General features: G+C 35.4%; 1 protein-coding gene and 1 non-coding gene across 2 annotated transcripts in view; one reads left to right on the top strand and one right to left on the bottom strand.

Moving 5' to 3' along the window:
* Positions 1-27937, bottom strand: part of LOC126965263 (rho-related GTP-binding protein RhoN-like) — a 122645-nt gene that overhangs the window by 5920 nt on the left and 88788 nt on the right. Inside the window, exons 3-5 of the mRNA XM_050808765.1 lie at positions 13846-13933; positions 5627-5736; positions 4458-4592 (exon numbers count right to left, since the gene is read on the bottom strand). Coding sequence (XP_050664722.1) covers positions 4458-4592; positions 5627-5736; positions 13846-13933 — 333 coding nt within the window. The remainder of the gene's footprint in view (positions 1-4457; positions 4593-5626; positions 5737-13845; positions 13934-27937) is intronic.
* Trnae-uuc (transfer RNA glutamic acid (anticodon UUC)) lies at positions 15269-15340 on the top strand. Its single transcript has one exon. It is a non-coding gene; the product is annotated as a tRNA-Glu (tRNA).

The following is a 27937-nucleotide window of genomic DNA, read 5'->3' as shown; positions in this document are numbered from 1 at the left end:
TATAATAACTGCTTTTTCTTTTTTCTAATAAGGCGAAAGAATTTGCACACATCTGACAAGGTTTGAAATCCCATACATAGTCTTGACCTCCAATGCCCTAAGGGCGTTTTCACATTGGCGATTACGGTAAGACAATATCGTGGGCCTAATACTTTCATAAATTTCCTACAAACGGTGTCACACTCGCAACCGACAGCAATGATATCGGCGGACGGCATAATACGGGGTTCATTCGCGTATTGTAATAGATATATAAATATGCATGTTTGTATGTAAATAAGGTACGAGACGAACAGGACGTTCAGGTGATGGTTATTGATACGCTTGATACGCTGCGCATTACAATGCAGTGCCGCTCAGCATCGTTGGAAAACACAAAAATACACCTTGAGACATAAGATGTTAAGTCTCATATGCCCAGTAATTTCAGAAACACAATAATGCTTACACTTACTAATGATTACTCACAGCAATAATAGCCGTCCTTGTGGTACCCATAATCTAGTCGGCATCCTGTGCAAAGGAGCCTTCCACTGGTAAAGAACTTTTAAACATTGAAAAATTATAAACTAAATGCAAAATAATCGCCGACACCTTAAAATATCCCAACGGCATTTGAATTAAATAATAACTTACAAAAACAACTCTACCAAACTTACAAGTAGTTTGAATGTTATTTAAGTTACTGTTGTTTACAGAATAAACACGTTCGAAATAAAGTTTTAAAACTTTAAGAAAAATAACACCGATACACTATTTTGCTTTTGGTTGCCAAACTCAGGTTTTTACTACGTTCGTAATCAAACTCCACTATTATCGCATTAAACAACAGACAACGAACAAGGTCTTCTAGACAATAACTACGTTTAAAAAACCGACTTTAAAAACTTAAAAGTAAAAAATAACTTAATAGAGATTTGATTTAATTCACATCTTATCCATTTTGTTATTCCTGTATTTTTTTTTTTTTTATGGAATAGGAGGACGTACGGGTCACCTGGTGTTAAGTGATCACCGCCGCTCACACTCTCCTGCAACACCAGAGGAATCACAAGAGCGTTGCCGGCCTTTAAGGAAGGTGTACGCGCTTTTCTTGAAGGTACCCATGTCGTATCGTCCCGGAAACACCGCACAAGGAAGCTCATTCCACAGCTTCGTGGTACGAGGAAGAAAGCTCCTTGAAAACCGCACTGTGGAGGACCGCCACACATCCAGATGGTGGGGATGATATCGTAACTTGTGGCGTGTCGTGCGAAGGTGAAATTCGGCGGCAGGAATCAGGTTGAACAGCTCTTCGGAACACTCCCCGTGATAAATGCGGTAGAAGACACACAATGAAGCGACGTCTCTACGCAACGCCAAGTGATCCAGCCGTTCACAGAGTACTGGGTCCCCGACAATTCGAGCTGCTCTCTCTCTTCTCTTCTCTCTGTATAATTATAGTATTCCTGTAATTTTAATAAAATTACAGGATTACTATAATTATTTGTAATTATGTGCTACCTATTTAAGTTTTAAGTCGGTGCTTGGCCGCTTGGGTAGTTTCTAGACAAAGCTATCCCGCTCGAAGTCACGAGTGGCGAGTGTAGGCGCCTGCTATTTCATTTGGCTTGGCACCGACTTCAAGCCTACAAAACCGACTTCAAATCGGATCATAAATCTCAGCGTTATCGGTGTACATACATAAAAAAAAACTCCGATCGAATTGAGAATCTCCTCCTTTTCGAAGTCGGTTAAAAATGACATAAAATAAGTACAAAAAAAGGACTGTTGAAAAAATAAACAAATAAAAGTATTATTAAAAAGAATTGTTAAAAGACTTTTGTGTGGTAAAGGTAATTATAACATAAATGACTTTCTTAATGATACCACAGATTGGAAATAGAGCGACCGCCGTCAGGCTATTTAATAATAAGTTTAATTGTACGATACGTTCTTATCAGGTCTGAGGCAATCTTTTTGGAATGGGTGGTAGTTTTTGACTTTCAATAAGTGATGTCACATCCTTTTTTAAATTTGAATAATAATAAAATATTTAAATAAACCGACGCGGAAAGATTACGTACCGGAGATGCGCTAGGAAGCTTTGCTATAAAAATAATTGTAGGCGCTACATGGACAGCTTCAAGTAAATTTGTATGATGATGACAGACTTAATAAATCTGGTATGAAAATTGGATCGACGAAATACATCGCAGCTGTTTATAGTTTCAAAATTTTAGGTAAACATTTACACTAGGTATCCGTACATTCGTCATGATTCCGATTCGCATTGTACTAACATGACGGTGTCCAATAGATAGTGTATTCCACAGATTTGGCAGTAAACAGTGATTTCCGAGTAGCTCGTCCCAATAACTATGTTATGTGCTAGGGTTGTCAATCCAGTAAACATATAAGTAGAGTTTTTAATTCCAGTTTTTAAGCGGTTTTGACTTGATAAATTCATCGGGTCAGAATGAGACTGTTAATGAATATTTAAACTATGATTACCGCCTCTTCCTCTTGTCGGAAAAAGTGACAAAAGAGGTATAGATCTATGCACGCAAATGCATCTATGACGATATATTTATTTAAAATTAAACACACAAGTATCGCCCTGGAAACACCGCGCAGTAAAGTTGATTTCATAGTTTGATTTTATGCAGAAATTTCCTTGCAATCCCCACTGTGGAAATCGTGAATGACGTATCCAAGTATAGGAGGAGATATTGTTTTTATGATAATAAGGGACGAGACGAGCAGGATATTCAGTTGGTGGTAATTGATACGCCCTTCCCATTACAATGCAGTGACGCTCAGGATTCTTGATGAACCCAAAAATTCAGAGCGGCAATACAATTCTGCTCGTCACCATTTTGAAAAGGTTTTGGTCTCTTAGAGAAGTAATGAAGAATAAAGAAATGCCAATGAAAGGAAAAGGAAAGTATATGAAATGTGCATTATGCCATGCTTACTATATGGATGCCAAACATGGGTACTAACAGAATTACAAGAAACTAAATTAAAAGTTTGCCAAAATGGAATGGAGAGGAGTATTTTAGGTGTAAAAAGAATTGATAAAATTGAAAAAAAAAATAAAAACGAACACGAAAACAAAATTCAAAAATGCACACACTGCATACAGACTGCTTAAATAGCGTTGGACGGGACATATGTTACGAGACAGTAAAGAAAAATGGACTAAGTTAATAACAGAATACCCAATAGGAATAGGTACTCAAGAGATGGCAAAAGAAATAGAGGGAGACAAAGCAAAAGATGGGAAGATGACCTCAAGAAAGTGGCTGGTCCGATATGGACCCTTTAGCGAGAGATAGGAATAAATGGCTGACAATAATATAGCCGGCATCCTGTGCAAAGAAGCCTCCCACTGGTAATATAGCTCTCCTTTCCGAAATAAATGCTGTAGTAACAACATTCATTGTGCATCACATAACATCACATATATTTTTTTTCTGTCAAGTCACAGCCTATGTCATTACCGCTAGCAACCCTGTACAGGCCTTGCGTCGGATTGGTTGTCGTTTCAGACAATTAACATTGTGGAGTTTTTAATTAAAACGTTGGTGTCTCGGGTTTCAATTAACATGTGAACATTTCGTGTTAAGATGAGCTTGGGGAGTTTGAATAATCTTGAAAGTTGGAACTTATTTTATTGCTAAATAGTTTTCATGCTATTTCGCCTACTTCAAAGACTTCTTTTGGGGGTTGTTTTATACATTTTAAGGAAGAATATTTTAAATTCAAATTTGGAAAAGCTAATATTTGTAATTTTAAAATACACATACCGCTCAACAGTTCATCGGTGCAACCGTGTTTGTTAATTAAGTGTAGGAAGCCCGCGATACAGGTTTGCCTAGTGCGGAGACCATTGTGAACCTTTTTATAATCTTTTCCTTTTTAAAGTTCCATAGCCAAATAGCAAAAAAACCGAACCCTTAGGGATTCGTCGTGTCTGTCTGTCCGTCCGTATGTCACAGCCCCTTTTTTTCCGAAACTATAAGAATTATACTGTTGAAAGTTGATGTATTCTGTGAACCGCATTAAGACTTTCACATAAAAATGGAAAAAAATGGGGTAAAATAGTAAACTTAGAACTGTAATTTAAAAATATTTTTTTCATCAAACTGGTATCTATGGATATGTCTTCAAAAATGATATTGAGGTTTCTCATATAACTTTTTTCTAAACTTAAGCTTAATCTAAGCTTGCGCTAGGGAAACTTCATAAGTGGTAACATGTGTCTCCCCTCCCCTGTAACTTCTTCATTACCATGAAAACTTCCTCCGGAAATTGGTGTAAACGAGATCTAGTAAGTAGTTTTTTAATACGTCATAAATCGTAAACCGCAATTTACCTTTCATTCAATCAACTAATAATCAACTCCACTATAAAATAATTTTCCCATTTCGACTTTAAGATGTCGATAGGGATTTAATGTAAATATGTGTTACCTCCTCACTGGTGACAGGATGTGCTTTGAGTTTGGACAGCATAGTGAGGGTCTCTTTATCATGCCGGAGGTCTGCCTTACACCCGCACAGTAACACCGGCGCTGACCCACCATGGGTTCTAACTTCTGTGTACCACTGAAACAGTCATTATTAAAAATGTATTAATACATATTATTGTAATGACAGTCTTCTTAAAGACACAAGACTGCACAAAAAGAAATTATTGTAGAATAAAATATTCGTTCATAAAATTTGGTTTTCAGTTTTATAAGTCTTATTAATCCCAGAAGTGAGGGTTATATATACTTTAAAAACATAAAAAATTGTTTACAAATTGTAACTTGAAAGTGCAGGTAAAACAAAAGACCATCGGGTTACAGGATGGTCACCACAACAAACTCCAACACCATGGAAATCACTGGAGGGTGGAAGCAAACGTTTGCCTTATAATTAATGTTGAGTCGTTTTTAATACTAAGTGGCTGACCTGGCAAACGTTGTTTTGCCATATAAATTATATATGTAAACCTTCCTTGAGCTTTTTGTTTTGGCCAGGACTTCTCTGGCCAAAACGTTCGAAAGAGCCTCCGGATCACCAAAAGGTATGCTATCACCGCCACACTATAGGAATTTGAGGAACTTAGGTAGTGGAACTAAATACTTTCATCGCGTAAATAAAACAATAGGCGCATTCGTTAGAACCATTCCGGTCTCGAAAGCGGATTCAGCGCTGAGATTATCAAATTTAAATTCTGTAATGTCGCCTATACCTACTAGTGGCGCCACACTTAAGTGATGGAGGAAATGATATGAACTGCTCTCTGTGATGAAACAAACAAAAATTTTAATATATAATGGGAAATTATAGCATTAACTGAATCATAATCATAGAACATAGGCTGCCGCGCGCTATGTAGACGGGGCTGCCGCGCGCTATGTAGACGGGGTTGCCGCGCGCTATGTAGACGGGGTTGCCGCGCGCTATGTAGACGGGGCTGCCGCGCGCTATGTAGACGGGGTTGCCGCGCGCTATGTAGACGGGGCTGCCGCGCGCTATGTAGACGGGGTTGCCGCGCGCTATGAAGACGGGGTTGCCGCGCGCTATGTAGTAAATAGCGAGCGTTTTTATTTGGCTGACATAATAACATAATAGAGAAAGGAAATGGTCACCTTAGCAGAAGCGTTGTCCAGTGATTCGGGTTCAGCGATGTTGAAGCACAGCATGAAGATCTTAGCGTCCTGGTACGCCAGTGGCCGCACTGTGTCGTAAGCTGTGGTTCCTGGGTAGCAATAGAAATAGAAATATATTTGCTAACGATAGCGAGTGACAATTACATATTGCAAGAACACTTGGTAAGCTTCATGAAGCTACATCACTTCGTTAAGGGGCTTTGACATGGGGAGAAGAACTGATAAGAAACTCACAGCCCATCTTTTCTATCAATAACTACTCAGCCCACTTAATATAATATTATACAATTTTTGAGTGATTTCCTAAGTTTTTTATTATAACAAAAGTACAGTAAGTTTAGACTTAACAGGCATAGAAACAAACTTGCTTTTCAACTTCAGGGTCCTGGCAGCCTTAAATTCACCAGGCTGAAGCGCCACTGTATTCAGGGACTAGCAGCAAGATTTGTGGACAAGAATTGAGAGACTTCTCACCGGAAAAGCCTCTCCTAAACACAACGCCAAAATACAATCATTTTCAGACAGGATCATTGTTGAAAGACAGATTGCGAAGACGCAGGATACAAAAAGAAAAAAAAAATATTACAATACATTAAATTATTTTTTAATTAAAACAGCTAGTTAGTAAAAAATAGCTACTAATGACATGTAATAATTTTATTGTGGTTGAGGAAGAGATTCCGCAATCAGATATTTATTTAGTTCCAAGTCCGCCGACCAGATTGATACTTAATCACTACCTGCGAAGCGAAGCCAGCAATCTACTTATATTTTTTTATGACTCTGAGGGACGAGGCGAGCAGTACGTTCAGCTGATGGTAATTGATACGCCCTGCCTATTAAAATGCAGTGCCGCTCAGACACTACAATTGCGCTCGTCACTTTGAGACATAAGCTGCGGCGCCCTTCAGACAGAAAGACAATAATGCTTACACATTACTGCTTCACGGCAGAAAAAGGCGCCGTTGTGGTATCCATAATCAAGCCGGCATCCTGTGCACAGGAGCCCATTGGTATGTAATGTTTAACTCGGCTATGTATATGTGATATTTAAATATCTGGTCACACTTCGATATACAGATAATCGATTTCCGCTATCTTGCCACAAAACATTGTCATATAGATCCTACGATTTGTATCATAATACCGTTGGCCGATCTCCAAATGGATACGGCGCGATGCATTCACTTGAAATATCGTTAAACTTTGTCCAATACAGACAGATATTGCTATCGATTTTAACATTTGGATTATTAACTTACTATCTGTACTATCAAAACAAACAAAATTGAATGGTGACCCACCCTAACGTCATTTTCCTACAGTCATAATAAAAAACCGACTTCAAAAACTCAAAAGTATAAAATAACTCAATAGAGATTTAATTTAATACACCTCTTATGACAATCTTATATCTTTAATTTTAATAAAATACTTTTATTTGTATGTGCTACCTATTGATAGAGTTTAAGTCGGTGCTTGCCCGCTTGGGATGTTTGGTTCTAGACGCAGTATCCCGCTGAAAGTCATGCGTGGCGAGTGTAGGTACCTGCTATTACATTTGGCTTGTATGTACACTGATTACGCTTTCAATTATGATTCTAATCATAAATCTCAAAAAAAAAAATCTATTATCTGTGTACATACATAAAAAAAAATCCGATCGAATTCAGAACCTCCATCTATTCGAAGTCGGTTAACAAGTAGGTCGAAATTCGCTTGAACATACATTACCTAAGTAACTGTTATCATTTTATTAGACACTGACAGTCCACCAATTATCGTACAACCTTTCTCGTGCAAATATAAAGCTAATTGTTTTTATGATTTAAAAAAAAATATCAGCGAAATGGGCAATGAATCAATTTTGACGATGGTAGATAACATTTGTATATCATATACTTAGACTAGCCATAAATACTGTTACAATTAAAAATAAAGAAAATATTACATTTGAATTTGGAATCTATCATTTTTATATGATTGTTCATTGAGTCTTCTCATTTTGGCGCCTGTACATTGTACAATATTTTGACATATTAAATGGAGTGGGTTGTTAAAGAGAACCGAATCGCTGTGATTGCATCACACAAAATAGGTATGGAACCAAATGCAAATTTTAAAACTCTCTATACGCTTGGTATTAGTGAAATGTTGGTGTACCGGGCTACTACTGGGTACCGGCTAAAAATACCGATCGAATTGATAACCTCCTCCTTTTTGAAGTCGGTTAAAAATGGGTGTCTTGTGATTTAACTGATCTGCAGAAAGAAATGCGTGATGAAATTTGTATTGCCTTGTTGAATCGTTGTTTACTAAACCTGGTGCTTTTATCCCAGGACATTGAAACCGTATTTTAATATAGATTGATATAGTACAAAGGAAATATTTAGTAGTTTTTATATCAACATATAAAAAAATGTATCTATAGCCATAATCGATGTCCTTTGACAAGTCATATGCTTGAAAACAATCTTAAATAGCTGGTTGGACCCGAGAGCCACAGGTTACTGGTCTTCAAACTGATTTCATAGTTATTACTATAAACATAGTAGGGATGGATACTTATGTAGTAAATATAGCGTAAACAATAATACAATTGACAAAATATTCAGCAGTATTCAAAGCAAACGTACAAAGGGATGAAACATCATACTATAATATTGAACGTTTGTTTGTTATAAAGATTGCCGCACACTCAACATAAAAAAAATAGAGAGCAATATTGAAATCTTAATGAAGAAAAATAATTTTGATGTTATAGCTAAATTAGAATAATCACTCAGAATGTAGAGCTATTATTATTAAAAAAGGTAAGTTTATTTATCGCATCGTAACAGTAATTTGACCAGCTATGGCGCCTTTAAACCGCCTCTGTGCGAAAGTGCGCCTCTGACGTACCCACGTAGTCAGCATCACATGTGCAAAAGAAGCAAATATTTAAAAAGAATATATATTTACAAACATTTTGCTGGGAATATGTATGGACATAATAATAAAACTAAATAAAAAATCTGAAGTCAATTCGAATTTTAAAATAAATATACTTATTGTATGATGCGCATGTTCTTCTCAAGCTAAATCGTTAATAAACATTATAAAGACATTGTAATCAGTATTCTCTTTAAAATGTTTTTATACAAAAATTAAAATAAAATAAAATTTACATCTGTTGTACTGGATCCATTTAGTCCTTCGTCGTTTCTTTTAAACTTTTTTGCGAGTCTAAACATAGAAGAACCAGAAAATTACATACAGATATAGTTATTTTAAATGATGAAAAATAATGTATTTACGACATAAAAGCATTTTCTCTTTTCTCAAAATTCAATCCTTTCGAATACTTTTCAATGCCAATTAATGAACTATGAGATATAAATTAATTTTTTGACAAAATTAAATTTTATGATTCTAATAATTAATTAACTATTTCTACATCTGACACTTATAACTGAAAACAACCAAATTAAAAAAGCCGATATACTTTTGATTACGTGTTACTTGACACAAAATCATCGTTTAAAGTTTAAACGCTGTTCAATGAAACATTTAGTAAACTCAACTATACAACTATGTATGAGTGTACGCTTATCCTAAGTGAAATAAGTGACCTGATTATGATAGAGTATTAATTATTATAAGCCGTAACCACTCTATCGAAAAACAAATATATTAAGCATTGTTTATGTTCATAATATAAATAATAGCTTTAAGGGTAAATGTATACACTTATAATAAAGTCCCAGCCAGACTGTTCAGGCATTATCTATAAATAAATTTAAATGTTTTTTAAAAAATGGCTCTGTCGTAAATCCTATTACTCCACAGCTGAATATCTAAGTGATCGGACAGCCTGGGACTAGAATATGATTATTTTATAGCGATAGAAATGACTGTACAATATTGTATAATTTTATTGAAAAGAGCGCAAAAAAAGAATGCCGGGAGAGTTACTTGCGCCGCTTCTTCTCTCTCACAGCGCCATTTGTTTCCGAAGCGGTAGTAGTATCTAGTATATTAGTAATGACATCAAAAATAACTCTAAAGGAATCAATTTTGAGAAAAATAAATGCCTTTTAACCTAGCATGGTTTACCCGGGTACATTATTATATTATACATATATTGTAAAATGTCCGCTCTGAAACTTTCTAAATTCTAAATATCGGTAAAATAATTTTCTAAATCGGTTGAAAACTTTCAAATTGACTACCTATAAACTTAACATACCCACCTTAACTTACCTTACTTACCACACTTAATTTACCTTTTTATAATATTAGTACAGACGGGCCGAAATCACCCGTTATTGTTAGTTTCAAACTTTTTGAATATTTTTAAAAAGGAGTTTGATACTTTGGTACTATTGACAAATTTTAATGGCGACCCACCTTAGCGTCATTTTCCTGACACCTGCCGCCTTACAGTCATAATGAACAAGTATGTCGAAATTCGACATTTTCTAAGTAATTGTTATTATTTTATTACACACTGACAGTCCTCCAATTTTCATACATTCCTCGTGCAAATATAAGCCTAACTGTTTTTAATTAAGATTTTAAATGAATCAGCAAAGCGGTTTAATGAATCAATTTTGTCGATGATCCTTAAGTATAAACAGACAGAAGGCTCGCATGAAAATCCTTACGAGACACGACTTTTTAGGGTTATAGTGTGCCGTGGCTGTGTAAATAACAATTGTGGCTTAGAATATTTTTACGTTTCACTGGTATGAGCATTATAGGGTTCGGAATACGTAAATATAATTACGGAAATAATTTGTAACATTTCGCCGCAGAAATTACTGGGCTAATTAATGAGACTAAACATCTTATGATCTTATCTTGTAGTGACGAGAGCAATTACACTCAGATTTTCGGGATTTTCAAGAATCTTAAGCGGCACCGCATTGTAGCGGGCAGGGCGTATCAATTACTATCTGCTGAACGTCTTACTCGCCTCGTCTTTGTCTAATAAAATATTTAAAAAAGGCAGTAATAGACTTTTTAGAAGGTCCAAAAAACTCTATGCTATATCGCACTTGATCGTTCACTTTCTCATGAATCAATTGTGCCTCTAATTCTAATTCGCTGAAAATTCCAGCCATGCGTAATATCTATGGGTGTTAAGGAAAAATGTAATAAGGGTGCGAGGCAGAGTAAAATATAGCGACAGGTATCCGAAAGGTGACCGAAAGGGATTATTGGTCGCGTAGAAAGGATGAATAACAATAGATGTAATGCACAAATTTATAGAGCTAATTTAGAAGTAACTTCTAAGCCTAACATGGTTTTTTAACAGTATATGTGTTCCAGGCACGCCGCATTGCTTTTCTAGTAAGGTAGGCACTGTAGGTACAAGTACCTACCTTACCACCAAGAGGTGGATGTTGTGATTAACTCTACATCGACATGTCAATTTAATGGTCTTAAAAGTAATCCAAAACTTACTGAGTGGGTGTTCAATAGAAATTGGTCATAGAACAATTGTACTAAATTAATTAACACTAGTGGGTTATATTAATTTAGGTTCTTATTATGGTAGGCATTGTCTAAATGCCGATATACATATAATGCACGCCCCGAGGTGTACTAAATTGCTTATATAGTGCGCATTAGCATAAAGTTTATACGAATATTTACAAAAAATAATCATATTTCTACAGAATATGTGAAGTAGAGAAGTTTTTTAAATTATATTATTAACAGACATGGCGAAAAAGAATCACCAAAAACCCCGAACAAATTGAAGCCATGTTAAATCATTCAATTTAGACAAAAATTGTACTTAAATTTATATTATAATAATAATAAATTAAAAATGCTTAGGATTCTAAATTGAATCAATGGCGATCTTGAGCCGGCAGTTGGCGTCGTTCTTTACTTCAAATAAACGTAATATTTTGAAACGTAATTAAATGGTAGAGTATGTATTTTTGTAGGTAGGCTCTCATTATTATATAATGAATACCAGAACAAAGAAGAATCCCCCAACAGAGAAATCCACTCTATAATCAGCGACTATAAAGTGTGCACGTGTCCCAAACAGAGAAATTGACTCTATAATCAGCGACTATGAAGTGTGCACGTGTCCCAAACAGAGAAATTGACTCTATAATCAGCGACTATGAAGTGTGCACGTGTCCCAAACAGAGAAATTGACTCTATAATCAGCGACTATGAAATGTGCACGTGTCCCAAACAGAGAAATTGACTCTATAATCAGCGACTATGAAGTGTGCACGTGTCACAAACAGAGAAATTGACTCTATAATCAGCGACTATGAAGTGTGCACGTGTCCCAAACAGAGATATTGACTCTATAATCAGCGACTATGAAGTGTGCACGTGTCCCAAACAGAGAAATTGACTCTATAATCAGCGACTATGAAGTGTGCACGTGTCACAAACAGAGAAATTGACTCTATAATCGGTGACTATGAAGTGTGCACGTGTCCCAAACAGAGAAATTGACTCTATAATCAGCGACTATGAAGTGTGCACGTGTCCCAAACAGAGAAATTGACTCTATAATCAGCGACTATGAAGTGTGCACGTGTTCCAAACAGAGAAATTGACTCTATAATCAGCGACTATGAAGTGTGCACGTGTTCCAAACAGAGATATTGACTCTATAATCAGCGACTATGAAGTGTGCACGTGTCCCAAACAGAGATATTGACTCTATAATCAGCGACTATGAAGTGTGCACGTGTCCCAAACAGAGATATTGACTCTATAATCAGCGACTATGAAGTGTGCACGTGTCCCAAACAGAGAAATTGACTCTATAATCAGCGACTATGAAGTGTGCACGTGTCCCAAACAGAGAAATTGACTCTATAATCAGCGACTATGAAGTGTGCACGTGTCCCAAACAGAGAAATTGACTCTATAATCAGCGACTATGAAATGTGCACGTGTCCCAAACAGAGAAATTGACTCTATAATCAGCGACTATGAAGTGTGCACGTGTCACAAACAGAGAAATTGACTCTATAATCAGCGACTATGAAGTGTGCACGTGTCCCAAACAGAGATATTGACTCTATAATCAGCGACTATGAAGTGTGCACGTGTCCCAAACAGAGAAATTGACTCTATAATCAGCGACTATGAAGTGTGCACGTGTCCCAAACAGAGAAATTGACTCTATAATCAGCGACTATGAAGTGTGCACGTGTCCCAAACAGAGACATTGACTCTATAATCAGCGACTATGAAGTTTGCACGTGTCCCAAACAGAGAAATTGACTCTATAATCAGCGACTATGAAGTGTGCACGTGTCCCAAAGAGAGAAATTGACTCTATAATCAGCGACTATGAAGTTTGCACGTGTCTCAAACAGAGAAATTGACTCTATAATCAGCGACTATACGACTCTGTAACGATCCCTCAAGGTCATTGGGTTGGCCCCTTAACTTGAAATATTGCGTTATTGCATAAGTAATTAAATGGTAACAACGTCGAGCAAAAATCTACTTTCCTTTTTTCTACCAACTTTTTTATGTGATTCTGCACTTGCAACAGACACATAAACACACATACACTCGGATGCACTTGTGCACGCACTCACACAAGCAAAGTGCACTCTTTTATCTTTCACTACTTATTGGTAACCATGGAATGTAAATTGGATGCCTGTAGGATAGGCTATTCCTATTGTAGGAAACAAAATTAATGCTCTGTAATATTATAAGATAGTGTTTGCATATAGTAAATAAATATTAAATACCAGTGGGAGGCTTCTATGCACAGGATGCCGGCTAGATTATGGGTACCACAACGGCGCCTAATATAAGCATTAATGTGTAAACATTATAGTGTTTCGGTTTGAAGGGCACCGTAACTAGTGAAATTACTGGGCAAACGAAACTTAACATCATATTATGTCTAAACGTGACAAGCGCAATTATTTAAGTGCCGCTCAGAATTTTTGGGTTTTTCAAGAATCCTGAGCGGCACTACATTGTTATGGGCAGGGCGTATCAATTACCATCAGTTGAACATTCAGGATAGACCTATTGTAGGGAACAAAATTAATGCTCTGTAATATTTTAATATTTATTAAGGAATAAAATGGTTTGTATATAGTATATAAATGAATACTAAAATATTTTAAATAATAATTAACAATAACCTGTCAGCAGACCCCATAACGTGAAGTGGAGAAAAGTTAAAGGCATGTCGTTATAAATACCTGAGGTATCCCAAACAGAGAAGTTGACTCTATAATCAGCGACTGTGCACGTGTAGCCATACTTCTCGAATCCGGTCGGTGTGTACGCCTGAAACAAACAAAGTAATATTATTATTCATATTAAAACGTAAAATATTACTTCAAATCGTTGCAGATCCTAATGGTCATTAAAGTTAAAATATCATAATTATTTTAAGATAACTGTTCTTGAATTTGGTTTGAATTACTATCATATTTAATTGAAGTAAGAACTATCAAAATGTGTCGAGATATATAGTAATCAATTTCCTGCTTTACGGATTTGAATAACAGATCTGTGGGAGTCTTGGTGATCTCTATTTCAAACCATCTATGGAATAAAGTTACATACTTTGAGGACCTGTATAGCCGAGTGGTTAGCGATCCTTCCTACGAAGCTAGAGGTCCCGGGTTCGAATCCCGGTAGGTGCAAGCATTTATATGATGAATATGGATGTTTGTTTCCGAGTCATGGATGTTTGAATGTATTTATGTATGTTTATATGTGCCTATTTATGTATGGTTAAGTAAGTATGTTGTATTAAATATATCTTTATCTTGTAACCCATAACACAGGCTATATATGCTTAACTTGGGGCAAGATAATTTGTGTGAAAAGTGTGTCAATATTATTATTATTATACTTTATATTTTTAGTTTGGTATTTGTATGTATGTGACATATAAGCGTTTACTTGAAATGTAGTTTCAGAATTGACAAATGAAATAAATCTGCAATTTAACTAATCTTAAGCGAAAGACGGTGAAACAAATCTGACCAAAGCAAAAAAAAATCTGTGTATGAGTGATATTGCATAATATTTCATTGAGTATGCTAAGTTGTTATATGATTTAAAGGATGAGCTGTGAGTTTCTTATCAGTTCTTCTCCCCATGTCATAGCCCCTTTACGAACTGATGTACCTTCATGACGTTACCAAGAGTAGTTGCAATATGATATGTTGTTGTCACTCCCTATGGTAAATAAATATTATTCTATTCTCATCGTTCAACATTGATTTTTACATAATCACTTTGATATGTGTTTCGCGTTTACTCTAGGCATCTTCAGGAGCTGTTGACTCAAAAAGCGCTTGAATAACAGTAAACTTAGATAGTAATAGATTCCACAATATGGATTCTAATAATTTTCTAATGGGCATGGTCACTTTTATATGGTTTACTTTTCAACTTGGCAATGTTACACATTATTGTAAGATTATCTTTGTCATCAAGGTCAATAAAGTTCTTCGCAACACTTTCTTCAAATAAATTTTAAATTAATGCGTAAATAAAATTGATTAAGATAACGCGGGTTATAAATAAATACGACTGTAATTGTTATCTTTACGATAAAGCTTCAATGATAGGTGATAGTTGAATTGAAATTTCGCGACATTCAACAACTCCCGTATGGTCTAGTGGCTAGGATACCTGGCTTTCACCCAGGAGGCTCGGGTTCGATTCCCGGTACGGGAAATAATTTTTTGTTTTTTTATTTTCTGTAACGCAATTTTATCTTCAATTTAAATAAATATTTAAAATTTCTGTGTTGAAATAATATAATGATTCGATTAAAAAAAAATAAAGACTTATTATTGAGAACCTTCCACAATTTTAATATAGATAAGAAACTATCAAATTCCTTATTTATACTAACCGTTCCCACGATAATTATTTTAGAAAGTTAAACTCCGAGCAGGTACCAAATTTTTCTGTATAAAAAATCACCAGCGGATGTTAACACTTCAATAACATTTGACGGCTCATTTTAAATATTTTAAGGGTTTAGTTTTTAGAAGTTTGATGTTAATTATAATATGAGGGTGCTTTCAAATGTTGCTGTGTAGGTTTCGGCCTACTGAACTATTTTGTTTATGAAACAATTGGAATGAAAAAGCACTAAATGTAAAAAAAATTGGCGGTTAGAACTATTAGTATTAAAATTTGAAATTTCATAATGTTTCAAAACAATGAAATTATTGATTTCAATATATTTATAAAACATATTTTCAATAATATCAAACAAAAAACACTATTTCATCAATGCACAGTATATAGACATTGAACTTTTCACTAAATTAATTCAAATTTCACTCATAAGATATACACAGCACTAATGTTGCACAATACGTCAGTTGTATAGCTACAGATATACTGCTATTAACATTTCAGTGACCCGAACTCACGAGATTTCCTCCACCCAAAAATTGTCTAACTATATATATTTATATTATTAATTAATTATTTATCGCGTGCGCCAGTCTCATAGCATGTCGGTGAAGCGAACCCATATGATTCTCCCCTACCAAAAAGTGCCCAACGCGGCTAAAGAATTTTTCACTTTAAAAATACAAAACCAAATTAATAGACGAATAAAACAAACTGGTCGCTACCGCTTCTATGACAAAAATTAATAATCTGTGTTATCTAGGTAGAAAGTGACATTAGGAACGTCAAGAATGAATAAATTATTACTTCAGTTAAAGCACAGAGTAGGGATGGACACTAAAGGCATAAAAAAGGCATTTATTTTCTCAAAATTGATTCCTTTAGAATTCTTTTTGATGTCATTTCTAATAAACTAGATACTACTACCGCTTCGGAAACAAATGGCGCTCTGAGAGAGAAGAAACGGCGGAAGTAACTCTCCCAGCATTCTTTTTTGCGCTCTTTCCAATAAAAATATACAATATTATACAGTAATTTCTATCGCTATAAAATAATCACAATCTAGTCGCAGGCTGTCCGATCATTTAGATATTCAGCTGTGGAGTTATAGGATTTACGACAGAACAATTTTTTTTTATAAAATATTTAAATTTATTTACAGATAAGGCCTGAAACTGTTGTAATACTTACGTATTACGTAAGTTATAGTATAATAATTATGATTTTAAACTATTAATCTATTGCTCTTCTTCTTCATACAAACTTCAACTACGCCAAATCTCAGTTTAGTTTAAAAATACATAGTCTATCATTCATAAATATATTTCTGTTTATTATAAGAGGGTTTTACCTTTGTTTGTTAAGCTATAATTTATTTTATTCCTAAAATACTCGATTTCAACTCATAAGCCGTTTATGATATATCGTGATTTTTATTATTATCCTAATGATCTTGCTAAGGTAAAAATAAGACAGTTGGATGCATTTACTAATTATGACAGTAATCACGACCATCATGTTCACGAAGCATCATTACACAAACAAGGAATTCAAGCTGTAAAGGTTAATACATGTAATATACGATCATTTATATTTATACAGTTTATTCTTTATAATTTTTCATGAAATAATTTATATTATTAAAACACGATTCATATATTGGATGTAGGACTTTTAAAACTAATTTATTTTGTATATTACAGCCACTGTAAAAATACTACATTTGATTGAAAAGAGTGGCCGTTGAGTTTCTTGTATGTTCTTCTCACGATCTCTCCTTTTTCCGAACATAATATGGTAAATTAAGTAATGTAAAAGAAATATTTATATCGACGTTTCAAAAGCGCTTAGTTTACTCCTAATTGAATTAAGTTTCTTTGACTTTGACTTTTTTTTATGAAAATAAGGGACGAGACGAGCAGGTTGTTCAGCTGATGGTAATTGATACGCCGTACCCATTACAATGCAGTGCCGCTCAGGATTCTTGAAACACCCAAAAATTCTAAGTGGCACAACAATTGCGCTCGTCACCTTGAGACATGGGATGTTAAGTCTCATTTGCCCAATAATTTCACTAGCCACGGTGCCCTTCAGACCGAAACACAGTAATGTTTAAACATTTCTGCTTCACGGCAGAAATAGGCGCCGTTGTAGTACCCATAATATAGCCGGCTTCCTGTGCAGAGGAGCCTCACACAAACATACGATATACTAGTGTATAAAGTATCAAAGCGTGCGAGAGACAAGAAAAGTTTATTATTTTTTTCGATGGGATTATAAAAGATGGGTAAAGAGTTTCTTATCAGTTCTTCTCTCCATGTCAAAGCACCTTTACGAACTGATGTAGCTTCATGATGCTTACCAAGTGTTGTTGCAATATCTTACCGTTGCTTAACCTTAAGATACTTTATAATAATAACTAAATTCTGGTATACTTAAGTGCCATGTAAATATTTTAAGTTATCTACTTAGATTAAGGATTGGTCTCCGCTGCCCTCCAACTAGATACCGCAGGCGTAGTCATCCAAAGTCCGGCAACTAATACTTCGCCCAAGTGGGCGTATTCGAGCCAATCTCAAACAATGTTTGACGCTGACGTACCACATGTTCTGTTAAACTTTGCTAATAATTGAAACTAAAATGCCGGGTTGCGTAGTACAACTTTGTAAAAATCTTAGATCATTTATTCGTCAAGGTAGACTATGACAGCTGTGAAAACGTCGAAAAAAATTTAGAACTAACCTCAATTTGAGCAATTCACGCACACTAACACAAAGTGTCATACAAATCGCGAGTGTAAGACGTAGCTTGTCACGCACACTAAAGTATTATTCCTGGCCTGTTTTTTTCCGATGTCTAACAGCAAGTGACTATCTATATCGACGTATAAATTATCTAAGGTAAAAATAATACTACAAGAACTAAGACAGACACTGGGATCACAATATATCATCAGTACGTGTCTTGTATTTTATTAAGTTCAATGTAAAATAACACGAAGCGTATGTTACAAAATTTAAAAAGATGCCATTGAGTGTAAAGATACGTAGTACACAAGCATCTAATAGTTCCCGTAATAAAAAGCTATTGTTCTTAGATAGGGTATATAGTTGGAGCGCAGCGGAGACCAATCCTTAATCTAAAGGTATCTAGTAAAAAGTTGTTGTTTTAATATACAAACAGACGAATCAATCGTGATTCGCATTAATATACATTTTCACAAATATATCCTTGAAGATGTTTCATAAATGTCAATTAATTTACTTTATTACAAATTTTTTGTTAAACAAGATTAACCCACATCTCTGTAACACTCACGAAACATTATGAATGTTCCAGACAAGTTTTTGTCGACTGTAATATCGTAACTCGTGTGTCTAACGCAAATTCTAGAACTTTCCAAAGTATTTACATATTAATAAACAATATAAGTTGTATGAATATTCCGATCTAGTTAAGCAGAAGGGCCTTTTAGACAACTAAGTTACTAATCACTTGAGCTTTTTGAATATGTATTATGTTTAGTTATAATATTACTAGTAATTATTAGCATAAATCATAATTGACAATTTTAAATCATTAAATACGTCTAGAACTAGATAGACTATGATAGCTGTGAAAACGTCGAACAAAATTGAGTTTAAAGTTTACCTCTATTTTCAGTAATGCAAGCGCACTAACACAAAGTCAAATAAACATTATTAAATAAAGTTAATTAGGCTTAAATTAAGCGCTTTTAAACCATAAATATAAATATATCTTTTAAATTACTGAATTTACCATAATATGTTCGGAAAAAGTTGAGCTCTTGAGAAGAACTTACATCGCGAGTGTAAGTCGTAGCTGGTCACGCACACTAAAGTATTAAACCTGGCCTGTTTTTATCAGTTGTTGGATAGCAAGAGACTCTATCTAGACTATTGAGGGTTGAGGCAAGGAGAATCATCTGTGTATATGATAAAGTGTCCGTCAAAATACGATACGACATGGGTATCTTCAAAAAAAGCGCGTACACCTTCCTTAAAGGCCGGCAACGCTCCTGTGATTCCTCTGGTGTTGCAAGAGATTGTGGGCGGCGGTGATCACTTAACAACAGGTACGCTCGTTTGTCCAGATTTTCCATAAAAAAAAATGCATTAAATTAGGGTGGCGCTACAGTAGCATCAGCGTAAAACTTAAAAGAAGCGCCAAATTTAAAATAATATTAATAAATAAATAAAACATACATAAATACTTATAAACATCCATGACTCGGAAACAAACATTCATATTCATCATAAAAAATGTTTGCACCTACCGGGATTCGAACCCGGGACCTCTAGCTCAGTGGGCAGGGTCACTACTATAGGGTTCGTTATAATAATCACTAATCACTCTAGCTACACATTTTCTCATAATAACTCTCTAAGGTTATATTTAATACATCATTTTGTACAACGTATACTGTTGAAATTTTAATTATTTAACTACTTTAGTCGACAATAATTTTAAATATTTCAACTCGCCATACTTCAGTTCGTTTACAATTGCTACATTCACCATACTTCTTACCATACCCTGTGCCTACACCAGCGCCATTGCGGATGCTTTATGAACTTTTATTTACTACATAAGCTGGACACTTTTTCAACTTTTCTCCCTTTGTAGATGATACTCCTTGCCTCTATCCTCCATAATCTAGACGTATAAATTATATAAGTTGACACTTGACATGAAGATGTTTCAAATGCGGCCACTGAGTATACAACTGCTAAACTAGAATAATAACTCATTGTTCAGAACGAAAACTGTAGTAACTTAATTTTATTATTTCCTATGTAATTTCTTTTATTTAGTTATTTATTTCACTTTATTAGTTTAAGCATACGTTAAAGCACACTTTAATAAGGTAAAATCGACGACGTCACCAAATAGAACAAAAGAGAACATAATCCTTTTTATGTCAATTAACGAAAATATTTGAATTTGGCGCCATAATCCGCCATTTTGTTTTTTTTTATCATTTTGATATACCCAGTGTCACTCTCACAGTAAATACGAATCTAACGACACTTCTCAAGCTAAAATCTGTTGAGACTGCAGAGCGTGCGAAACAATTATACATCTTACTAAATGACCCAGCAAACGTTGTATTGCCATATAAAGTAATAAAAAAAGTTCAATAATTATAGTTTTTTGGGGTATAAAAAATAGATGACGACCGATTCTCCGACCTATCAAAAATATCGTACAAAATTTATCGTACTATAATAATCATTATATTCGATTGCCATCTTGCAACTCTATTACGTATCTGTGGGTGGAATAGAATAATATTAAAAACGCGATACGAATAGGTGTTGAAGTATTTTTTAATGCTGAATCATATTAAAATAAGTATAAGTAGATACCCCTGAATGATAGGGGTGGGTAACCCTTATCATTCAGGCGTATGTAAAGTAGATGTTGGCCGATTCTCAGACCTACCTGGATACCACACAAATTTTCACTCAAATTGGTTTAGCCCTTTTGGAGGTGACAAATACCGGGACAAAATAACCTTACTTCTGGCCCAGTCGGGTCTGGGCATAATACAGATAATTCTAAACTGCTTAGAGTACATGCTTAAATGAGACCCTCAACATAAATGTTATTTATTGTGATACACTAATTAAAATTAAAAAAAAAAAATCACACTGGAATTTCTAATAGAATATACAATTTCAAAATCTTCCGGTTGCTCCAGATAAAAACGCCAGTTGGTTAGCGAAGCCTGATCAACCAGAACTAATGACCTCTGATTCTTGTCGCAGCTAAGCTACTCGGGGTCTAATTATGTTGGAATTATTATTCATTGAATTTCCTACGTTAAGTCTCGTGGGAAGTTTGCGTGAAATCAATATTTTGTGCCTTTGAGGTTATTACATGAAACGTATTGGAATTGACAACATAATATTATTGGTAATAGATATTAAGAATATATTTGTTACATTTCTACTAACTTATAGGCCTTTTGACGCCTTTTTATCATGGTAGTAGTTACTATAATAACACCTGCTATTAAAGTCAAAGTCAAAAGTAGGGCAAACGTTAATGTAGCCGGTTTAAATCTGTTAAGGTTAGTAAATCGTCTTATGGGAAAGCTCATGGTCGCCCAGAGGGCAATAGAGAGGGCTATGCCCGAAGTTTCCATGCGAGATCGAGTGAAATGAAGACATCAGTACGAGAAACAGTCACATAGCCTGGACGATTGCGAAACTGAAGAGGCAATGAACGTAGCTCGAAGGACAGATAGCCGATGGGGCAGTAAAGTTTATTTTTTAAGAAAATACCGGACGAGACGAGCAGGACGTTCGGCTGATGGTAATTGATACGCCCTGCCCATTACAATGCAGCGCCGCTCAAGATTATTGAAAATCCCAAAAATAATGAACCGCACTACAAGTTCGCTCGTCACCTTGAGACATAAGATGTCAAGTCTCATTTGCCCAGTAATTTCACTAGCTACGGCACCCTTCAGACCGTAAACACAGAAATGCTCACATATTAATGCATCACGGCAGAAATAGGCGCCGTTGTTGTACCCATTATCTAGCCGGCATCCGGTGCAAAGGAGCCTCCCACTGATAAAGTCCTCGAATTGCGACCAAGCACTAGAAGACGCCGTATTGTTCGACAACATGGACCGATGATCTGGTCAAGATCACCATAATATTTTGGATGAGGGCAGCGCAGGACCGATCGTCGTGGAAATTATTTTTTTTCATGAAAATAAGAGACGAGACGAGCAGGACGGTCAGCTGATGGTAATTGATGCGCCCTGCTCATTACAATGCAGTGCCGCTCAGGATTCTTGAAAAACCCCAAAAATTCTGAGCAGCACTACAACTGCGCTCGTCACCTTGAGACATAAGATGTTAAGTCTCATTTGCCCAGTAATTTCACTAGCTACGGCGCCCTTCAGACTGAAACACAGTAATGCTTACACATTTCTGCTTCACGGCAGAAATAGGCGCCGTTGTGGTACCCATAATCTAGACGGCATCCTGTGCAAAGGAGCCTCCCACTGGAGATGTTTGGGTGAGGACATTGTCCAGCAGTAGACGTCTTTCGGCTGTTAAGTAGTCGTCTTAAGGATAATACTTTACACTTTCTATAAATTATAAAAAATTCGTTAAGCATGAACCATGAATGCCCTATGTATGAACGGTGTTTCAAAGTCGATACGAAATGAGTTCATAAAAAAATCCGTACAGCTAAATAAAAGGTTGGCAACACTCCTGTGACTCGGGTAAAATTTAAATAAAACAAATTTTAAGTATTAAAACGCGTGTAATTGTAAATGTGTTTTACATTAGATTTTTGCGTAAAAGTTACATTTTTATTTTCATTTTAGTTAACCCGACGACGTCTCAAGAACTTTCCAGATCTCGTTTTCAGGGGGACAATTACACGCGTTTTAATCCTTTACAAGTGTTTTATTTAAACGTGTAACACTAATCAAAGAAAATACTCAGGTAACATCATTCATAAAATGTGTCTCATTTAAGGGACACAGACACATAACTCCAGTTAACACACTCCAAAAACTATCAACATAAGTTTTCAAAATAGCCGAATTGCCAAAGGAAATGCCACATGCTAAGTTACTATCGTAACCTCGTTTCAATTTTACAGAGATGGTTATTTTCGTTTTACCTACGCGACGTTTCTGCAATTATAAATAATTTCATGTTAATACTTTTTTAATTTCTTAATAAATTATTGATCATAAACCAAAGGTTCCTTAGCAAAGAAAACCGCAGAGGTTTTCGCTATTAAAAGGCATAAAAATAGCATTTATTTTCTCAAAATTGATTCCTTTAGAATTCTTTTTGATGTCATTTGTAATATACTAGATACTACTACCGCTTCGGAAACAAATAGCGCTCTGAGAGAGAAGAAGCGGCGCAAGAACATCTCACAGCATTCTTTTTTCTGCGTTCTTTTCAATAAAAATATACAATATTGTACAGTCATTTCTATCGCTTTAAAACAATCATAATCTCATCCCAGGCTGTCCGATCTCTTAGATATTTAGCTGTGGAGTAATAGGATTTACGACAGAGCCATTTTTTAATAAAACATTTAAATTTATTTATAGATAATGCCTGAACAGTGACTGGGACTTTATTATAGAAGTGTATACATTTACCCTCAAAGCTATTATGTACCTTATGAAGCCTACTAGAATTAGTTACTTCTTTTATTGGCAATCCCTTATTTCTAGCGTTATAACTGCTATATGTAATATATTATAATCTGCAAAAATTTAAAGGTGCTAATGCATGAAAAATAAAAAAAATACTAAATATAATAATAACATACTTATAATAAAATCGTAAGCTTGACATTAAATATTTTATAGAAATTTTTTCAGAATTTGTTCCTCATACAACTCCATTTTAAATAGATGTTAATTTAGATCTCTTCAACGAGAATTTAGCGGCTCTCAAACGAAAAGTACTTGCCATTACTTAATGTTGTAATAAGATTTTCTTGCGAACATCTTTTATGTTAATATCAATCATATTTTTATAACAGAAAATGTGTTCGTTTGTAATATATTCCTCTATTCTTTGTCCATCCTTTAATTAATAGATATATGTACTTACTCTGCTCATAAATACTGGTACAATTTAAAATAAACAAAATATTACATTTGAATTTGGAATCTGTCATTTTTATATGATTGTTCATTGAGTTTTCTCGTTTTGGCGCCAATATATTGTACAATATTTTGCGATATAAAAATGTAGTGGGGATAATATAGAGAACCGAATCGCTGTTATTGCATTACACAAAGTAGGTATGCAGCCTAATGGCATTTTTAAAACTCTCCATACGCTTGGTATTAGTAAAATATTTGTGTACTGAGCTGTTAATAGGTACAATGAGACCTCATCTGTTTGTGACAGCAAAAGGTCTGTCCGTCCACGCAGTGTTCGTACAAAAAAGGTGTTCAAAGCAGTAAGGGAAAGAATTCGTAGAAATCCTGTCCGAAAGCATAAGATTTTATCTCGGGAGATGAAATTAGCACCTAAAATCATGTCGTGTATTTAAAAAGATGACTTAGGACTTGCAGCCTATAAGAGATGTAATTAAATGACCAGCTTAATTGATAATTTTAAGAAGAATAGGGTGGTAAAATCGAAACAACTACTGAAGCGGTACGCAAAGGGAGGTCACAGAAAAATATTTTTTACGGGTGAGATTGTTTTCACAATTGAGCAAGATTTTAATAAACAAAATGACGGTATTTATGCTGAAAGCTCTAAGAAAGCTTCCCAATTAGTCGACATAGTGCAGCGTTGCACTATCCGAATTCAGGGATGGTTTGGTGGGATATTATTAGCTATGAAGGAGTGACTACTTTTGTGAAAAAGGTATCAAAACATCGGCACAAGTGTATCAAGATACCATTCTTGAGAAAGTAGTGAAGCTCCTTAACAACACCATGTTCAAAAACCAAGAATAGTCCGATCTAAGCAGTCTTAGTTGGAAACGAACGTTTCGGACTTCAGAGCTGAAGACTGGCCATCGTATAGTCCCGATCTTAATCCGCTGTAATATAATATATGGTCAGTTTTAGAGAGTACGACATGCTTAAGAGCAATGCAATGAAATGCCCAAACGCCATAAAAATTTGTAGTCCCTAAAACAATCCATACGATTGGCAGTGAAGAATTTTGCCCATGGAAAGAGTGCGTGCTTCTATCGATAACTGGGCTCAACTCTCGAGTTTAAAGGACTGTATTGCAGCCATGGCGATAATTCGAATAAGCTTTTTATATTTTAAATTGTTTTATATTTATGTATTAAACTAACACACAGTGAAAGTAATAAATGTTATTTGCAATAGAAATATATTTTTTAGTTTTAGTGTTTATCGCAATACAAGATATATGTAAATAAGAGATACAAAGGTATAAAAGTATAATTCCGGCAGTGAAAGATGCATAAGAATACTGTAGGGCTAAATTATATTTTCTCCTGAAATGTTCTAAAAATCCAAACGATAACTAGTTCACATTAAGCACAATGAACACGCATTTCTGTGCCCTAGTTTGGAGGCACTTCAGCAGCAAATTACACGGATACTGCGATTTACCATCGCATTTCCCTTGTGACAATTTCCTTCAAAAATACTTAGTGCTCGGCTTTGTCACAGCACTCTCGTATTTAGCACGATCGGTATATAATAACTGAATCTTGTTACATCCTCTGTCACTCAGATGAAAAAATAATACTAATTATTACGAAATGTAAAATTGTAGAAAAGTTTAACTTTCATCAGAAGAAGTGGCGAGAAACTCATTGCCAATCTTTCAAATCAATATTTAAAGTTTACAATATTTTTACATTATATTTATACAATACTAGCTGATATTATATACCGATATTAAAATCGCAATACAAAAGTAACTGTTGATAGTAGATGAGTGAAAACTTGAAGTTGTATGTATTTTTTAATGCTGACTCATAATCAAACAAATTAAAAAAAAATGTCAAAAAATTAAAAAAAAATTCGTGTGGACCACCCTTAACATTTAGGGGGATGAAAAATAGATGATGTCCGATTCTCAGACCTACCTAATACTCACTCAAAATTTCATGAGAATCGGTCAAGCCGTTTTGGAGGAGTTCAATGTTTAACACAATGACACGAGAATTTTATATATTAGATATATACTTTCACAAATTGATCCCAGAAAATTTACAAACGAGTGTGTTACCAAATTCAAAAGAATTGTTAAAACACGTAGATGTGTTAAAGATTTGTAAAGTGGCTATACAGCCCTGTTTCACTGCAACCAATGCGATCTATTGTGATAGTTAACTGCTATGATTGATTCTTTTTATGAATCTTATTATATCTTTTGGAGTGAGCTGACGTATCTCATGCGGTTGAAGAATTGGACTTCTCAAAAAGAGGACGTTTACGCATTAAAGGACCACATTCAGAGAGGATGTGTAGCGGGGTTTCATCTGCTATTACTGAATCTACACCCCCTGCAATCTCTGCGTCTGAGGATTGAGAGGTGTTTATTTAATCTGCAGTGCCCCATTAGGCCCGGCGCCGTGTTGCCTCGGCGCCGGCGGCGTGCCGAAGGATGCCGAAGCATCCCGAAGGATTCTCAAGGCTGCCGATACAGCAGCCTCAAGCATACCGAAGCGGTATTTTTGTTATTACGACCACATATCACGGAAATTTCTACTTTATTGCCATTATGTTATAGTATATTACTATTTGCCACCTAAAATCCTCAGTCGTACCGATGCCGATAATGGGCGCCGGGCCTTAGTGTCCTGGTTAGAATGCGTAAGTTATCATGTGATTAAGGTTACTATAACTTATTAATGATACCACCAGACTGGGAATGGAGCGAACGCCCTCAGGCTATTTAATTATAAAATTGTACGATACTACATATATTGTAAACAAATTAAGAAAAAAAATCCGGATGAGTTTCTTGCGCCAAAAGTTTCCTTATACTAGTACAACCGAGCTCAAAAAATAATTTTAAAATTTTGCCCGCGTGTTTCCTCATCTCAGAAACGGCTAATGCGATTTGAATGTAGTAATCAATGGCAAACTATTGTGGCAAGCTCCCCGTAAATATTTCCGTCTTTCTTAGAGTATACTAGAGGATAGACGACTTGACAGCAGCATAGTGCGTGGACCAATTCTAATTTGTTAATGTGTGCGTTAACTAATGGTTTCATATTCAAAATATGAATGAGCTAATTCTATGCGTGGTTGACTGGTTACGACTTGTCAATCAAAATCGGATACAGTAACAAGAGATTCTCTTTCTTGTCTATCTTACTGTATCTTCGTTAGAGATGTTCTTCTTGACCAGATGTATGAGGCAGCGCAGGACCGATCGTCGTGGAAGTTTTTGGGGGAGGCCTTTGCCCAGCAGTGGACGTTTTCCGGCTGATCATGATGATGATACTTCTAAGGGAGTGCCACTTGCGCCTCTCTCTCCCCAAGAGAAGGTCGCCTTCGATGAAGGCTTAGAGGGAACTTGCCCAAAGTCAACCTCAGGTGATATTTATTGGATAGGCACTTAGGTTTTCACGTGAGTCCCACATAACCGACGCATCCGGCTGTGTTGGGATGCATGACCATTCATTACCTCCCTCCCATCGTCATCCCGGAGGATAGCCCCTTCTCCTCTGTCTGGGCTCAAAAAAAAAAATAAACATTACTTTAATATAATACGCCAAAATGCGCGGACAATTTCGCAGCCCACTAGTGACTTTAAATAACTTCATTTTACTTCAGTAAACAAAAGTTTAGATAAACAAAATAGCATGCCAATACTAGTCGGCTCATAAATACACAGTGATTCAGTATTACGACCTCTAGAAGCCTCACTT

The sequence above is a fragment of the Leptidea sinapis genome, chromosome 7, assembly GCF_905404315.1.
Source record: "Leptidea sinapis chromosome 7, ilLepSina1.1, whole genome shotgun sequence".
Lineage (NCBI taxonomy): Eukaryota > Metazoa > Arthropoda > Insecta > Lepidoptera > Pieridae > Leptidea > Leptidea sinapis.
Note: the sequence above shows the minus strand (reverse complement) of the source record. Positions and strands in the feature narration are given on the sequence as shown.